General features: G+C 37.5%; 1 protein-coding gene across 2 annotated transcripts in view; it reads left to right on the forward strand.

The window, feature by feature from the left end:
- The window catches only part of GAS2 (growth arrest specific 2), a 128,380-nt gene that overhangs the window by 58,250 nt on the left and 50,828 nt on the right, over positions 1-19,302 (forward strand). For both annotated transcript variants that reach the window (XM_039253283.1, XM_039253282.1), the window contains exons 5-6: positions 7,745-7,886; positions 14,988-15,095. In XM_039253283.1, coding sequence (XP_039109214.1) covers positions 7,745-7,886; positions 14,988-15,095 — 250 coding nt within the window. The remainder of the gene's footprint in view (positions 1-7,744; positions 7,887-14,987; positions 15,096-19,302) is intronic.

Below are 19,302 nucleotides of genomic sequence, written 5' to 3' on the forward strand. Positions count from 1 at the left end.
CTGTGGGATCATGACCAAAGCTGAAGTTGGACACTTAACTGACTGAGCCACCCAGACGCCCCTCAGTTGTTAATTGTAATTGTACTGCTAGACTATTCTAAAATGCCAGATTCCATTTTGTTGCTTTACTAATCTCAATATATGTATGAAATAAGCATCATGATTCTGAAAGCTGTGATATGGAGGTAAAGAGGAGTTGTACCACCTGCAGAATTAGCTGTGAGTTGTCATTTTCCTCTTTTTATTTTGTATTCGTTGCCTATTTTCTGGGTTTATTTTATTTTTTGTAATTATGCTTTCTATGCCCAGAACACTCTGATTAGGAATTCTTCTGGCATAAACTTTCTAACTGTGACTGAGTCATCAAAGGAGAAGACGCGCTCCCCAATATTAAGTCCCTTTAGAAATCTCGGAGTCTGGCATAAATGGCCCCTTGCCATAGTACAGAAAACAAATGAAAATCTTAATTTTAATGAAAGAGGATCATAATGGCATGATAAACTTTATGATGAAAGATCATGTCAAGTTTTGTGGGGTTTTTTTCCCCAAAATTTGAAAAAATTGAGATCCGGGTTGCTCCGTGTCTTTCCTTTTCTTTAAAGCACTTATTGCATAGGATTGACAAAGAAAAAACTGTACGTATTTAATGTACACAAGTTGATGAGTTTGGAGATAAGTATATATCTTTGAAGCCATACTGCAATCTATGCCATAAATCTAACCATCACCGCCCAAATTTTCATCCTGCATCATCGTTATCATCATCATCATGATCATCATCATCATCATCTGTGATAAGAACGGATGGCTCCATTTCTTACCACACTTATGACCATGGGAGCTGACGAAAGCAGTAATTATTCACATTACAAAAAAAAAATTACAAATTTCACAAAGGAATTATCTGAGGATTAAGATAACCTTTATGTTCCAGTGCTCAGTTTGTAAACATTGCTATTTCTTTTATTCACCTATTTGAGTGATGTGAAGTATTGCACACCTACACCGGAAATTTGTTGAGGTTGTTCAGGGTGTTACTTTTGTTGTGTGCAGGATAAGGTAAACCAGTCGAACACCGAGTGAATAGATTGAACACTTAAATATAAATGTATCAACAGGGCACCTGGGTGTCTCAGTCAGCTCAGGCCATGATCTCATGGTTCCTGGATTTGCGCCCTGCATCAGGCTCTTTGCTGACAGCTCAGAGCCTGCAGCCTTCTTTAGATTCTGTGTCTCCCTCTCTCTCTGCCCTCCCCTGTTCATTCTCTCTCTCTCTTCCTCAAAAATAAATAAAAACATTAAAAAATAAAAAATAAACAAATGTATGCCTAAATTTCTATCTGTACACATTTGAAGATTTTTTTTAAAATTTTAATGGAAGTTCAGTTGTGCTTTACAGACAACAGCCCAGTAAACCCAAATCTCATTACCTAAACCCTAAGTTGGAGCATATTAGTTAAAGGAAAAAAAAGGAAAACTCATCCACTTGATCTAATTTTACTCCTAAATTTTTCTGTAGACATATTAAAACCCATGTCTACATCTTTATTTTGTGCTTCCTCCGCTCCCCACTCCTCCACAGAGGATTACCTAAATTATTGAGTTAAGGCAGCTTTAGCCAAAACTGGCAGCTTTGTTCTTAAAAATCAAGACATTAAAAAAAATCAAGACATTAATTTGCACACGCAGTAGACGAGTTGTAACCATAACAAAGTCTCCAGTACAATCTTGTGAGCTTGTGTGCATTTAAAAAATCACTGACAGATGATGTTTTTTTAAATATTTGATTGTGAACATTTACTTCTTAAAATTACACAAATGTTGTCTTAAAAGGATCAGCGTCACTTCAGATATGATTCTCAAGATGCTTCTGATTCTCTGCTGTGTTCTTTTGCCTGGGAAAACTCAGCGAAGCCCCTTGGAGCTGGGCTTCTCTGAGTTCTGAGATGGGAGAATGAGACCACTTATATTTGTTCTCACGGGTAAAACTCCTTTTATTTTCAGCTAAATAGAGCTATCATCACTGGAGAGTGAACTCCCACTGTTAATATTTCAGAAACCAACTCAGTTTCTGAGTGTAAAATATGCATGCTTTTCTTTTGGAAAGTAAAACACTCAGCAAAAGCAGGTCAATAAAACCTGAAAATCTTTTGTAATGACAATGCTTTGATATCCATTACTAAAAAATATTCCTATGAGTATTTTACAGACTGCAGAATTAAGATTAGCTTTATGCTAAAAGCTAAAAATTTTCAACAGTTGGGGGCCATAATCAATACGTAATGTCTTAGCGGAGTTTTTTATATTTTTATTTTTGAATACCTCCTTCATTTTGAACACAATTTATGACCATTTGAAAGAAATATACTTGGTGAATGTTTTCATATGTTTCCTATTTCAATCCATGGCCTAACGAAATGTTGCTTAAAAAATACTCTTATACAAAATTTATTAATTAGTACATCTTATGTAAAGCACTGGACTCTGACTGCTAAGAATACCACATGTGTTCACGCAGGTGAAATTTCCTTCCAAATGTAAATCTATCTTTAAATTACTTTGAAACAGAATGAAAATGGGGCAAAACTATCTTGCAAGAATCTATAAACTATCCATTAACCATAAACATATCTGTTTATCTCTAAACTTTTCTGCCCTAAAAAGGAGGTGTTTTTAAAATGTGTCCCCCTAACTCTAGTGAAATAGTCCCCAGATGTCTTTTGTTTGAAAACTCTAGTCTACTATATAGTTTGAATGAATTCTCTAGTTTAGGGCCCAGTTTGGAAGCTCAATTATGTCATCTAGACAAATCTCAAAAATTCTGTCACATGCCAGGAAAATAAAAAACTGCATTCCTAGAACCTCTTCATAAAGTCCTTAGCCAGAAGAGCCTTTCCCTAGTACTTTGCCTTGTTTTTTCAATGAGGCAAAACCCAAGTCATTGCCCTTTCATTACTCACTTTTCTCTCCTATCACTGGAATATATAGAAGGTTTTAGTGCCTTCAACCTTCTTGCTATTTTTAGTTCGACCCTTATTCAGTGTGAAAGCAACAAACTCTCTCTTCCAAAACTCTAAAATCTTGTAGCCAAAAAAAAAAAAAAAAAAGAATAGAAAACAGTATAGATTTGCAAAAACCTCACAGACAAAGTAGAAATGTGAAGTCGTATAGAATTAATTATGGAAGCCAGAATGAAGCAGACTTTTAGAGAGTAGAAAAAAAAAAAAAAAGACCTATTTGGTAACTAAGTTGGCTTGCAGGTGCGGGCCCCCAGCCCCAGGGGGATGTCATGATTTACAGCCTGTTGACATCTCCAGACAGACAGGAAGCCAATGAATCGTATTTAAGTGTACATTTTGGGACTAGCTGACTCTACCTTAGGCAGCTTGAAGTATTTAAAAGCCAATATAAGCAGAGATTTGGAGCTTAGTGTTGATTTTCTATGTTCAGTGGCAGAGCTAATTTTCAGCATTCCCAGATAAAGAAAAAATCTCCAGGGCAAGGTTTTCTAAGTATGACTTTGTTACCAACTTCATTCAAACTAAGTCTACTTTGTATCAGACTGTATTGGATATGGTGAAGGCTGTTGTTTACTCTGTAACCTATTTCTTATTATTTTACTTTGGAGAGAGAGAGAGAGAGAGAGAGAGAGAGAGAGAGAGAGAGAGAGAAGGAGAGGGAGAGGGAGAAGGAGAAAGGGAAGGGAAGAAGGAAGGAAGGGATAAAGAGAGAAAGAGAAAGAAAGAAAAAAGGAAGAAAGAAAAAAGAAGGAAAGGAAAGGAAGGAAGGAAGGAAGGAAGGAAGGAAGGAAGGAAGGAAGGAAGGAAGGAAGAGGGAGAAAAGAAAAGAAAGAATTTATGCAGCCTATTCCTGAAAGGTGGCCTGAATCCACCGACAATTACAAATGAAATCATATTTTCCAATTGGCTTAATTTGTACTTTGAAATATGATGTTTTTACTTATGATTGACTTTTAATTGGCTGTGAATTCTAGTGTGTTAAATTCCTCTAGCTTCACTGCCCAGTTTGTGTTATTCTCTTAAGAGCATTAAAACATAACAAAATTTTATACCTTGATGGACTAAGAATTCAAAGAAATCCAGGGAGATTAAAAAGAGTGGCCTGCTGCAATTCATCCAGTGAGTTAGTAGCAAAGCTGAATTTATAATTTGCTGTGCGAGTCTCCAGCGCTGAGATATTTCTGCTGTTGAAAACTGATATAAAGAAAGCCTGTAATAAGTTCTTTTGTAAATGATACAAAGAATAGTAATAATATAAAGAGTAGTAATAATACTACTTTACGTCTTAATTTTCAGGCTGTTACATTACTTCATTGGGTGGTGTAAGATATTTTTCAGAAGCTTTGCCCAAAGGACCTTAGTGCTGCAGTTTTCTAGTGGTACAACTTTTGATGTCAATTATCAACACATTTTGAGAGAATATGCCCTGTGTTGGACACTGTATTGAGCATACAGTGGCTACTCCTTTAAAATTCCTTCTAACAATGTTAAAACACAGGCCTCAGAATTTCCATTTTACATTGAACTTAAAATGACGCTGAGAAATAATGTATGTCTAGATGCCCAAGTGTGCTGGATACATTGAAGATGGCCAACCTTAGTTGTTTTTCCAACGTTCTCCCTCTCTCCCTGCACTGCTACATAGGACCCCTAAGGCAGGCCGTTTTCATTTCTGCTTTCCTGATAGAAACCAGACTTCTAGAGGTTAAGTGATTTGCTAAATTTAAAGATGAGGTCAATGGCACAGTTAGCTCAAGGCTACCTCAGGGAAAAATGATACACAAATCTCCACGTGAGTATTGTTGGTACTTGTCAACAGTAATGAGATGCTGGGTTGGGTTCAGTGTAATTAATGAAGTAGTAGAAAGCGGGGGTAAGATGTATTTGATTTAGTTTGGATAGGGTTTTAAATCTCCTGGAAAAACTTTTGGTAAATTATTTATGTGCACCTACTATTTACATGTTTTATTAAAGGGATATGCAGTTAAAGATCCCGAATAGTAAAATCAAGTTCATATTTGGAACCCCAAATATGCTGTATGACACCATGGGTTTTTGTTTCATTCAAACAGTAGCTATTGAGTACCTACTGTATGCCAGGATCTCTGTTAGCAAATGGGGATGCTGTGAATCAGACAGCGGCTCCACTGTCACAGATTTGCAGTCTAGTGCATATTGCCGTTATGTCCCATGAGCTGAATAATATAAACAAAACATTACAAATGTAGTAAATGGTGCCTAGGTCTCTTAGCTAATGATTGATGTAACTAAAAATTATGCTTGTCTCCTAGAGACATTTCTCAAAACAGCTATTGTTCAGTTGAGTTATGGCAGCTTAAACTGTCTTGTACTAAATTCCAAGTTTCCAGCTGTCAAAGAGCATCTGACACAGCATCCATCCTTAGCCTCTAAATTCTGAAAAAAATCAGAAATTGAAACAAAATACTTGCAAATGCAACATCAAATATCACCTTTATTACTGATAAGATCCATGCTGACAGACATGCTCAGCATCTTTGACTGACCTCCAGAAGTAGGCCCGTTACAAAGATGAATCAGGGTGGAATTTTCTTTGGAGGCCTTTTTGTATGTAGCCTCTTCCCTAGAGGAAGGGGAAACTGAGTCGAGCAGGCTCAGTTGATCCTTAGATTTTACAATTTGATAAATCCCTTCACCTTGATGCAAAAGAGTGAGTAATGAAAGAGAGAGGCCAGGGATTAAATTCACTGAACACTGTCTCAGAACAAAACACCAAGAGTGGGGGAATTGCTTCCTCTCCAAGCAAGGAAGCGTACACGTGTACTGAACACGTGTGATGATGTTAAAGTAACAAGCCATTAGAATAGGACAATAATCCTAAGCTTTTGCGTTTAATGATCCTTTTAGTATACCAGTTGCTCTAAGATAATAGACATACCTTCTACATATTCTCTCTCTATAGATTACTTACTTTGTAGATTACCCATAACCTATTTTTTAAAATTTCCAAGTGACCTTTTCCTCCTCTTTCTGACAAGTGATCACCTGATTAAAATCCCAGAGAAAGAGCCTGAGCCCTACACTCAAGAAATCTGGGTTTTCTTGTCTTGCTGCTAGCTAGTTCTGTACCCTGTCTGGATCTTTATTCTTTATTCTGTAAAAATATAAGCATATGACTAGATGATCCCAAAGGTCCTTCACAACTCCCAAATTCCCAAGTCATCTTTGGTCTTCCCCACCTAGGTAAACTGATATGCATCTGAGAAACCAAACCAACTTTAAATTTAGCCTAAGAAAAATATAATTATGGGAGATAAGAATGCTGATAACATCTATATCTCTTTTTCCCTTGAACTCCTATGGTATTGATCATTTATAACACATAATTTTTAATATATTGTTATTCTAAATTGCTTCTCTGTGTCCTCCCTATTCATTTTCTTTCACCATACCTCTATACATACTTTCATTATATTGTTTTTAAAATTTTTAAGTATATTCATTTATTTTGAGAGACACAGAGACAGCACGAGTGAGGGAGGTGCAGAGAGAGAGGGAGACAGAGAATCCCAAACAGGCTTCACACTCTCAGTGCAGAACCTGATACAGGGCTTGATCCCATGGCTGTGATATTATGACCTGAGCCAAAAACCAAGAGTCAGATGCTTAGCTGACTGAGCCACCCAGGTGCCCCTGCTTTTAAATTTTGTTAAATTTTATTTTATTTTACTTTTGAGAGAGAGAGACAGACAAACGGACAGACAGAGCATGATCAGGGAAGGGGTAGAGAGAGGGAGACACAGAATATGAAGCAGGCCCCAGACTCTGAGCTGTCAGCAGAGAGCCCTACATGGGGCTTGAACTCCTGTGCCATGAGATCATTACCTGAGCCGAAGCTGGACACCCGACAGACTGAGCCCCTCGGGTGGCCCTCCGTATGTTATTTTTAAGAGTATAACCTATGACACAGTATAACCCATAGTACCTTGTTCTGGACTCACAGGAGGTGTACAATTAGCAGTGAATAAGGACATTTGTCTTGGGGATTGCTATTTTCATCTTTAACAAGCTTGTGTTCAAAATAGGAATTCAGTTACAGCAATAATCTCAAAGTTAGTAAATCTAGGGGTGCCTGGGTGGTTTAGTCAGTTAAGCATCCGACTTTGGCTCAAGTCATGATCTCACAGTTTGTGGGATCGAGCCCTGCATCGGGCTCTGTACTGACAGCCAGCTCAGAGCCTGGAGCCTGATTCAGATTCTGTATCTCCCTCTCTCTCTGGCCCTCCCCTGCTCGCACTGTCTCTCTCTCTCTGAGAAATAAATAAAACATTAAAAATTTTAAAAAAGCTAGTAAATCTAAAAGCTGAAGACTAAACTTTACATGCTAATTCATGTTAATGCCTCAATATATTACATGGAGTATTTTTATTCTTAGTATGTCAGTTGTCTACTCATGTGTGTGTATACATATCTAAACATAAGTGTACATGTGTGTATATCTATATAGACCTGTATCTTCAAAACTCACATATCTATAGATAAATACATATAAATCAGAGATATGTGTCTTTTGCTGCTTTAAAGGATACCAGTTTAAGAACTTTCCATTTCAATGCCAGACCAAAGAAAGTTAGTTTTAAATAGTCAGCAATTTGGTCCTATGCTGTTCATGATCAAACGTAACACGTATGGTATGTGTATCTTTATAAGTTATGCATGTGTATTGATCCAGCGTCTTTTAAAAGGTATGGTGTGGAACCTCCTGGGTTGATAAAATTGGAAAAAGAGATTGAGCAGGAAGAAACACTTTCTACTCCTTCGCCTTCACCTTCTCCTTCATCAAAGTCTTCTGGAAAAAAGAGTACGGGAAACTTACTGGATGATGCGGTAAGTAAAGCTGGTTGGACGTCTTACCGGCACTTCGTCTTTTTTGAACTTCACTACTCATCCTGTATAATTTCTTATCAGTCTAACCTTTCAGATTCATTTTTAAATTCTATGAAAAAGTTTGTAGTCCTACAACTGTTGAAGTAGCCAATCTGAGATTCAAAACTGAATCAGTCATTTGAAATAAAGTGTCACTTAATCGTACTGAGGAGTATCTAAAATTTTAGGATAATAAGTCGGCTTCCTAAAAGTTATCTTTGCAAACAGTTCAACCTGGGTAGTTTTGGTTCACGGTTCTTCATTTCACAGATAAGAAGCCCGAGGCATGAGATCTTGAGGTTTGTTAAAGAAGAGAACACAGAACATAATGGCCCTTTGCTACCTCCCTGCTAAGGGCCAGGGTCCATCATTGTTTTTCTTTTTCTTTTCTTTTTTTTTTCATCATTGTTTTTCAAGTGCTTTTGTTATAGGGGGACACATTTCTTGTTGAAGAAGCTGACACTTAGGGGTTGAATCACCCGCTGAGGGGAGAGGAACTTAGATTCCAACCAGGTTTTGCTAACTGCCTGGGGTCCCCACACTTCTCCTTAGCAACATCCCAGAGTCACAGTCCTTGGCAGATTAAGGAGTAGTTTCATTATACCCTCATAATCACAGAAAACGGATTCCAAGGGTAACAGCAAGGGAAACCGGCCGCCTCTGTTGTCTGTTAAAAGTAGCTCTTGGTTATAGGAAGGGTGTTTCATGATGTGCCTGCATCCATCGCCCAGCACATCTCTTTTGAGTGCAGACATAAAAAGTTCTGATGCATTTTTTCAAAACCTGGTTTACCTCAGGGACGTTAGACTGAAGTATCTCTCCAACATGGGCAAATTCCTCAGGAGCTAGCACCAACCATAACACCAGTTATGTGGGCTAGGCAGGACTGGGAAGCAGCTCTGGCCCAGAGCTGGGCCTACTTCTCTAGGGTCTGAGCTGCAAAGAGCTGGGAAAATGGCTGACTGACACTATTGGTTGCAGAAAGAGAGATTGCCTCATCTTTTGCTTTTCCCCATGTGACACGACGGCCTATATTGCAGATTCAGATGAGCAGAAGTGCAACAGTTTGACTGGTTGAGAATTTCCATTTCTAAGGGCAGCAAGCTTAAACTTAGCTTGTCAGGATATCTTAGTCGATACCAGTTTAATTGAGTTTTCTTTTGTTCAATCCACTCGGGAATTAAAGACTAGGCAGAGCATGTTAATACAATGCCATCTAAAAGGATTTTATAATCACAAGACTGTTTTTAGGTTTGTCACATGCTTTGCTTGCTTCTCATATTATTTCATTTTTATTGTGTAAGGAAATTAAACAAAATATTGTATTCATAGTAGATAATAGTGTATTATTTATAAATTGATGAGAACATTTATTTTTTTCTCTCCCAGCTATTCTTCTCTGACTCAACTTACTTTAGAGTAAGATGTTCCTTTAGTCCTTATAAAGTGTTTCTCTGGGGCTACTGCCCTTGATTTTTTTTTTTCCTTTCATATTAACTGTGACTTCTGTTCACTTTCTCCAATGCATTATAGGCAGAGGTCTGGCCAAGTCAACACTTAGCTTTTTAATCAGTGAATTTCTGAGCCAAATGATTTTTTTTTTTTTTAGTTCTCAAATTATGAGAGCGGTTTCTGTTGTTTGATACTGTTTACTCTTCTGTTCTTGAAAGTTCCCCCCGTGAACATTATTGCTACCAGAATGATCAGCAAAAAAATACAACCCAGATTTGATTAAATTATATAGAGCTTCCCTGTGACATTCCAGGGTGATGCCCAAACTCATTTATATGTCACACATTCCAGGCCATTTTGTCCTTCCTGGACTTTTTATCCTCTGGACTTATTCTTGCATTCTGATGTATCCATTGTAAGCATGTCTGCTAATCCCAAATTTCTAAGGAAATTTTATACCCTGTGTTTCTCCTCACTTGCTTTCCTCACCAGAGTTCTGCTTACAGACCCTTTGAATGTTCACTTAAGACCTTTTTCATCTTTTAAAATTCAATTTGCACAGCCTCCTGTATAAAGTTTTGTTGGCATCTCTTATCCCAGGCAAAATGACAAATTAGTCCTTTTTTAATGCTTATTTATTTAGTTCTGAAGGGGAGGGGTAAGCATGGGAGGGGCAGAGAGACAGGGAGACACAGAACTCGAAGCAGGCTCCAGGCTCCAAGCTGCCAGCACAGAGCCCAATGTGGGGCTCGAACCCACAAACTACAAGATCATGACCTGACCCGAAGTCATATGCTTAACCCACTGAGCCACCCTGGCGTCCCAGCAAAGTAGTCCTTGACGCCTCAAAGTTTTGTGTATATTTAATGAGGGATGTGCCTTATTGGGCACAAATAACCTTCTTCTCTGGGTGTAAGTCTCGTTTTCAGTGACAGGACCATATTTCATTCATCTCTATCTACCCAGTGCCATGCACACTAGGTAAATTACCAATGTAATTAACAAACATTTACAAAAGCTTCTGCCTTTTTCTATTTATGAAGAAGAAGAGCCATGTGCTCTGGGGATATGTGTAATACTCAACTGTGCTCTAGCTTTGCAGGGGGCGGAGACGTTGCCACTTGAAGCCATTTACATGAACTTGGGAGAAGTAGCCAGAAAGGTTCCTTTTTTTTTTTTTTTTTTTTTTCCTCACCAGCTTGTCCCGTGTGTGATCATCCCTCATCCTTGAGTAGAGGAGAACAGTGACAGGAAGGGGAAGGTGGTCCGATAAGCATGGAAAGGACTTTGGAGAACTTTTGCCAATATTCCGATTGAGGAGTAGAATGAGATGGGTGCTGTCTTTAAGATGGCCAGATGGTCACTCTGTCCTGGTTCTCTCTACTCCAGGTTCTGTTCGCTCCACTGCAAACGAGGAATGGGATTTCAGAAGAGCTTTAAACCCCCTTTAACATTTACCAAATGGAGTTTGGGAACATAACCATCTATTTAGTTAAGGAGTTTTAACTGAATGTAGGAGATGTGTCAAGTGGATATTTCTGTATTGTTGCCAGCTAGAATACTAGGTTTTAGAAGTCTTGGAACCAGCATCTCTCAAATAATGTTTAATCAGACACGCTGCCAGATGCCCCATGGGGAAAACAATTCCATGGTTATGTTAGTTTGAGAAATATGGCTTACTCCAGCCCCTATCCAGAGTTGGGCAGTGTGCTTTGGTGTGTCAAAGGCAGTAATGAATTCTATAATAAGGTCTTGTTTAATCAGGAATTTTCCAAACTTATTTGGCCACAGGAGTCTCTTACAGTGTCCTTCACTCTATGTTGGAGAAATTGCGTTGAAATATTCACATTCTGCTTAAGTGATCGTTTCTCATTGGTGTGTTTTATTTCCAGGGACAGTGGAACAAAGACAAAACTAATCTGAGCCTCACCAATGGTTTAAATCAGAGCTTCATATGTCCAATAGATAGAGTTCCTATGGCGACTGCTTCAGCATATAATAAGGCACATAGAACCAATTGGGGAGTTGAAAGTCAGGAGCTGTGGTATGTGCTGTAGAATAGGGGTATAAGATAGTAATTGCTTGCAAAGTCCCTGTGTTTAGTTAATCATATCGGCTATTTTTACTCTGGAAAAGTTGTTATTTCACCAAAAAAAAAAAAAAAAAAAAAAGGAAAGGAAGGAGGATAAAGAGGGGGAACAAAAGAAGAAAAAAAAGGAGGGGGGAAGAGATAAGAATAAAGAAAAAGAAAAAGAAAGAGAAGCTGACGTGTGCTAAGATATCATATTCCAACAAACAGTTCCAACAATAACTGCCAGTTTGAAACTTTCAACGTTTCCTCACATTTCCTTAGAGAAATTGTGGAAAATTGAAAAAAAAAAAAGGTGACCCTTTATGCAGATAATCCATGCCACCTTCTTTAATCAAGATATCATCAGAGAAACACAGTGGAGTCCATTCAGATGAATGTATTCTCCAGATGTCCAGATAGAGGGAATCAGCTGTGATAAAACAGTAGGGTAGGTTGAGTTCTCTGTTTGCCTTCCCTCATGGTGAGCGCGTTCCCACACAATGAATTGAATACAGTTCTAAGAAACCATTCTTACTTTCTTCCTCTTCTCCATCAACTTCCTCAGTCTGGGGATGAGAGATAGTATAATTCTGAGTAATCAGGCTCCTCTTGAAATCCTATTTCAGCAGAAAATTGGCTGGGTTCCTGGCCAAAAACAGAACACCTGCCAGACTGACTTATCCCAAGGTAATATTAGAAGCACAGATGTCACCAGTCACTGTTGACTTAACAATATATTTCCACTACCCACAGTCTGGCCTTGTCTCTTCCATTTCTGCCTCCATCCCTCACAGAACTACAAAAAAGCCCTTGATTAAAAAAAAAAAAAAAAAAAAAAAGTCCATTTTCAAAGCTAGGAAGGCATTGGAGAAGGGCAGGTCACTTGGGAAAATGTTCCTTGTGTTTTACTTCATTTCGTCCCAATAGTTTCTTTGTTCTATATAAGAACACTTCTAGGTGGAAATACTTTCCATACGTGATTGTGATGTCTTGTCTTAGCAGAGGAAGCACTTGGACATCAGTCTACTGTTTTGTCCAGTTACTATGTGGCAGTGAAGCTGGGCCAAGCATGGCTCTCCTAACATTTGGGCCATGTGTTTTTATAATGCCCACTGTTTGATTCTCTTCTGGATGGCCAAAGTCCTTCTCCCTCCCTCCCTCCTTTTCCTCCTTCCCTTCCTTCCTTTCTCACAGGAGTCCCTATTGTGGTGAAAAGTCATGGTATTAATTAGCAGTGGTATAAATTCAACATAATTTCTATATAATTATACTTTGTATACATTTTTATTTTAAAACACTTTAGGAAACACATTTAGAAAGAGATAACACATAGAGGGACTCTGAAAAGAGCCCACATTCATTGACACCACCATACCCCAGAACGTGGTTCCTCATTATGGAAGGGAATGACACTTGTATTCCCCAGTTTTTGTGCTTCTTGTTCTACAATTGTCATCTTGTTCAAGCATACCCCTTCAAAAAGTCCCTAGGGACAGAATTCTCTTAATACTGGGGTGGGTGGGTGGATATAGCTGTGAGCCAAGTTTTATACAGTACAAAAATTTCAGAACTCAAAGACATAGGCCCAGTCACTAACTTAATGATTGTTAGGTAGTTTCCTCATTTTTTCAATGAAAGCCATTTCCAAGATTCTTTGAATCCAGTCTTAATCTGTTGCATTAATTTTCACCTGTGTCCTGTACAGGTACATGTTTCATTTACCATTCAATTATTACTTAATATGCATTTATTGAACACATATGCCATTAAGACATCGTGCTTTATTTCAAGAATTTAAAACTATAATGAGATACTATCTTAACCCAATGTAACTCACAATCTAGGAAAGAGACATTGAGGTTAACCGATGACTGAGATACAATTTGCTATGGTAAAAATAAGTACCACGAGTTATAAGTTTGCATGTTTGTAAAATTAGGGATTCTAGAAGGGACTGATGGAAATAGACATCCTGAGGTTGATTCTCATTCCCTCAGCAATAGTGTTGATTCTTCTTTATAGGTCTTCACTGAGGCATATTGTATAGTTCTTAAGTTTTGTGTCAGGATTCCTCCACCCTTTCTAGCTTTCCCTCTAGTGTCTTATGCTTCCATTCTTTCTAAAACCTCTCTTATTCTAGAGAAACCACACTGTTTAAGTCCTTCATACCACCATACACATGTGTTCATGTGTCACTCTTCCCATGGTTTATACATAGTGGAAGGCTGATTGAAGTCAGACACTGAGTTGAAGGACTATTTGAGTTTCTTTAATGTGAAAAGTCCCGGGGCACCTCCGTGGCTCAGTAGGTTAGGTGTCTGACTTTTGGTTTCAGCTTGAACTATCTTATAGTTCATGAGTTCAACTCCTGCATCGGGCTCCATGCTGTCAGTGCAGAGCCTACTTAGGATTTTCTCTCTCTCCCTCTCTCTCTGGCCCTCTCCTACTTGTACTCTTACTCTCTCCCTCTCTCTTTCTCTCTCAAAATAAATAAACTTAAAATGACAAAACTTCAGGAACCCTATCTTTGTTGTATAAATAATTTGGGTGAGGGGAGCCCAAGTGAATTCCTTTAGAATCTAAATTTGTTCTATCTAGCTTCTCAAAGGCAGGTTGCACATGGCAGCCTTTCTTTCTTTCTTCCATGGTGACTTTGGCTCAAAACACAGGAAATTATTGTTCTGGCTTGTTTTGTTGGTTTGAGAGAGGACAGTTATGAGATATAGCATGGCAGCTTCTCAGTCAAGGAAAACATAAGTATAAACTTACTCCTAAAATCATGGACTATCCATTATCATCTAAGGGCCACAACTATGTATAAGTGTCATGTGCATATCCCTTAGATTATGTATTTTAAAGAGTAGGGAGATAGAGAAAATAGAGATGGACTCTGATATTCAGACGTGAATTCTATAACAACATATAAATTAGAAGATACTGCCACAAATAGGTTTTGGTAGATGAGGATTACTGAGGTGGGGTGAATTTCTGGGTGACTCTGAGTGAAGTAGAAATTACTCCCTAAAGGAAATCTTAGAGTCTAAAATAATATGAAACAATAGGTTCATTTTTTTAAAAATAATAATTTAAAATCATTTATTTTGAAAATGGTAAAATTAATATCATTACAATTATGATAAGGAAATTTTGCATCGATAAATACATTCTGTTCTAGCTTTCAATCTGTTTATCTTGGCAACCGGATGTGCACAATCTTTTTAATTCTCCCCAGTGAGAACCTCACTCATTATTCCTCCACTGCCCAGGGATTTGCTCACCATTATCCTCTGGCATCACTATTATTGTCAGCATCCAACTTATGCCCCAGTGCAGTTATTGGCCTTCAGAAAATGCCTTCAGGGCCTGACGTTTACATAGTTAGGGTGTAATGTGATATTTTTGTGCTCATATCATGTCCATAGTTTGATATAGAATAAATTTAAAAATATTAATGGTCCAGGGCCTTTGAACCCTTGGAACAAATCAATCTAAATGGAACTTGATTAAGGAAAATGAACTTGCTCGCTCTTCTCTTTCAGGTGAAGCGAATTTCTGAAGATCCTCCTTGCAAATGCCCAAACAAATTCTGTGTGGAGAGGCTGTCTCAAGGAAGATACCGAGTGGGAGAAAAGATCCTCTTCATTAGGGTAAAGTTTTACTTTTTACCTAGTATCATGTCCTTTATGAGAATATTCAGGGCTTGAGTTGGGGGTTATAGGTGAATTATGATCTGTAACTAAGCAAGAACTTCCCTTATGGTCTTTTCAGTTGGATTTGAAGATACCAGGTATGAACATGTTTTTAAATGTATTATACATAATTACTACCGAGGGCTAAATAAATAGAACTATCTTTCTCTTTTTACATATATGCAAAAACACACACCGAACAGATCATAGAGATCATGTAGAATGAGGAAAAGAAAAATCAAATTCCTTTTTTTGTTTATACATTTAGTTTCAAAGGAACTAGCCGCCACCACCACCACCACCACCCCACCAACTCCCCCCACCCCCTCAATTCCCATGGGAAATAGAAACAGTATTCTGCCCTGGTCATCCATATTCCAAGTTTGGGAAGTGATCATCATATTGGTTCTGGTAACTTTCAAATGATTTGAACATGATTTGGGTTCAGAAGTTTGGGTAATGAACCAGAGTGAGAAGAATGAAAGCTCATTACAATGGCATGGCTAAATAGTGGCTGCCATTTGTTTTCTGGGTTAGAATAAAGAAACGTGGATGTGTGCCAATGAATGTTCTGGTGGTTTCGGTCCCTTTTACAATAATTAATATCCATTTTACTAGTGAAAAATCTGACTAGATATCCTGAGAAGTTTTAAGTTGTTATTAGTGGCTCAAAGTAACATTTCATGCCTTTCACTTGATCTGTTTTGTTAAAAATCAAGACAATTTGATCTCAGAATAAGTTTGTGACTTTTCCTGAGACCAAGATTCTTCTCTTCAAAAATGAGAAGATGAAAATAGAGTGCTGACATATACCTAGAAATCTGCAATTCATAAGTATTTTTCTGCCATATTTTTAAGTTATTTCCTAAAGAACAGAGGTTATGATTCAGAGGGACTGTATTCTCTCATTTGAATAAGTTAAAATATCTTGCTTGTTGTTCTGTTTTGTAGAGCAGAATGAATGTGTACATCAAGTGCCATCAATGAAAATTCCTAATAATACTCAAAATCAGTGATGGCCCAGTGGCAATTTTGTCAGTGTAAAGTTTTCTTAATTTCAAGTTTTGACTGAAAATTATTCATATGTCAAAATTTTAAGGCTCTACAGCATGTAATTCAAAGAAAAGTTTAATCACAATTAGTCTTCAAAAATAATGTTGATCGTTTTGTATTTTAATCTAATTTAAAGGCCATGTTTATTGATTTAAAAAAAAATTTCTAGGTAGTAATTGCTATTTTCCTTTGTAATGGCAATGAAAAACATATAATGTTACATGATGACTAGAGGTTTGAGAACAAATCTGGAAGAATGGCCTCACTCAGATAGACAGTTGCCTTAGTAATTGCTTATTGTTCTCTAATTCTTTTATTACAAAGATTACCTATATGTTTATTTTTGCCAAACTGCCGTCTTTTGTTTTAGTACATTAAAAAATAGTGATTTAGTATCTCTGCAAATGTATTTACATTTTACCAGGTTGATCCGTCTCAGTTGAGACTCATGCTTCTTGAGAACATTAGGCCTTAGAGCCTGGAAACAAAACATAAGGCTTCATTTAAGTAACTATTGCTTTTTGTAATAGAAGTGTTGACTAACACATGGTTAATAAATTAGATACTTTTCCCTGTAATGTAACCTAATATCTTTAGGCAAAAGTATATATCACATGTATCTATTTGTGTCTGGTCTTCCATATTTAGTCAATGATCTGAGAATTTAATCATATTGGACAGATAAGGTATTTTTTTATGTTTTCGTGTTCAGAAAATGGTTTCCTTTCAGAGAAATCTTTTCATGCATTGTTTATAGAGGAGTTGAGATTTGCTTACTGAAAAAAGTTGCATCCAAGTCCTGAGTGATAGCATTTGAATTTAACGTCAGTTAACAAAGCAGAACATATTGCACACATTCAGTTTCATGCTTCGGATGTTCCAGGTGAGCCTGCGCTCAGAGGGTTAACTGGAATATGGTCATTCCCTGACCGGCCCAGCAAGTTGGGGCACCACTCAGCTGTGACAAGTGCTGTTGAGCAATGTTATAATGACCTGTAGTTCTTCCCATTCTCTTTGTGCAGTGTCCACGGGGAGTTTATATTGCTTGTTTGTTTGTTTGTTTTAACAACAGGTTTCACTTTAAAATTGGCCCGTTTTCTTTCAAATCCTTTCAAAAGGAAACTTACTATCATTGCATAAATTGGAAAATAAAACTATTTGTCACAAAAGGAAACTATCCCTTAATATGTATTCATTGAAATTCTTGTCCTTCAGCTTGCTAGGAGTCCATTCCCACCCTGATGGAGTGAGTTGATTTTAAAAACATCCCTCTCCTTGTCTCTGCTTACCCTTGACTTCCCATTCTATTCTGACCAGGAGCCGAAATTTCACATGAAGACCATATTCACCTTTCATTACATGTTGTCTCTTCTTCTATACTGAATTGACGAGCTAAAAAATGTCTGATTGATATGTATGTACTTTGGCTAACACTTTTTGATTTGTGGCATGGACTATATTTAATTGATTGTCATTTTGCACTCACTTATTTTAAAGAGCTGACAGTTACTACTCAAAAATACCCAGAGTATTGGTTTTCAAACGATTGATTGGTTGTTGCTGTGAACACCTTAACTTTAAGTTGTTCTGGACACCGGGATTAAGTACTAAGTGCCTAGAGTCAAAATCTCAAACACACTAGGGGAATGATTGCCTCCCTGTCTCTGCATTGCAGTTTTGTGCTTCTGTACACTTTTAACATGGGCGTATCTCTTTTGAGGCTGTAAGGTATGGTCATATTTACTCATAATATAAGTCAATGCATGTATGCATATTATTATGTAAAATGTATATACAGTGAAATATACTTGGTATATTAGCATTTACCCCTTAGTATTCTGTCCATTCTGAGAGTATTTTCATATGGCCATAATGAATATGTCCATCCAAAGAATAATTTAGAGTCATTTAGGTCTGTTAAGACTGTTGATTTCGCATTTACTTAAAGATAATACAATTGCCAAAACACTGACTTTCTACCCCTTAGGAAGTCATAAATACAAGATTCTTTTAATAAGTCTACCCCTCAATGCATTTACTCATTCCTACTCTTCTCAGCATTAGCCAGAGTTAACAAGTTCATTGCTAAATGACTTCAAGATTTGTTCACAACACCCAATCACTTTACCTATGTATGGTTTTATGATTATTGTGTATATGAACACAACTTCTCTTTCTACATTTGAAGAGATACAATAACAATAAATAAGAATGAAAAATACAAGAATGTTTGCAGATTACAGAGAAAGAACCCAGAAGACTTTTTTGGCAGAGGTTGTCTTTGCTAAGCATATGTCTTATCTGTGAGTTTCTAGAAAGCAATGTATCAATAGCTACTTTGCAATTCTGACTACTAATGTATACTTATGTACACACACTTGTATGCTTATGTGGGCATGCTTGTTTATGCACATATATATCTTCATTTAAGGGAGAGGGATTAGTTTCTTTTTTTCCTTTTTTTAAAAAATGTTTTATTTATTTCTGAGAGAGAGAGAGAGACAGTGTGAACAGGGGAGGATCAGAGAGAGAGGGAGACACAGAATCTGAAACAAGCTCCAGGCTCTGAGCTAGCTGTCAGCACAGAGCCCAACGCGGGGCTCGAACCCACAAACCATGAGATCATGACTTGAGCCAAAGTCGGATGCTTAACCTACTGAGCCAGCTAGGTGCCCCAGGAGAGGGATTAGTTTCTACCCAAATAAATATTAAACAACCCTTTAGGACAAGGGAGAATTTCTGAGATTTTTGACTGTTCCTTTTAGGCAAGCATGCTAGTAATCCCTTAGCAAAGTCAGGATGCTCTTGTTTCTAAATGTAAAAATGATTTCTCAAAGCCAGATTTTTGCTTTAAATCTTCCAATGGGTGATAATTGTTTTTGAACTATCTGGTGGACATGCAAGCTAAGTGCTTTCTCTCCTCCAAGGTATTTCAGTTATTTTTCATTGACTTTTGAAATTGGACAGTGATGCTAAAAACTCCTTGTTGACTTCTGTGGTAATACATGTTTGGATCTTACCATTTGGCCATGCTCTATATATCTCTGAAATATAAATATGTGATTTGGAGGCCTGAAGTTGTGATTTTGAGGAGGAGAAACATACACATTTT

The sequence above is a fragment of the Hyaena hyaena genome, unplaced genomic scaffold, assembly GCF_003009895.1.
Source record: "Hyaena hyaena isolate Hyena2069 unplaced genomic scaffold, ASM300989v1 scaffold_449, whole genome shotgun sequence".
NCBI lineage: Eukaryota > Metazoa > Chordata > Mammalia > Carnivora > Hyaenidae > Hyaena > Hyaena hyaena.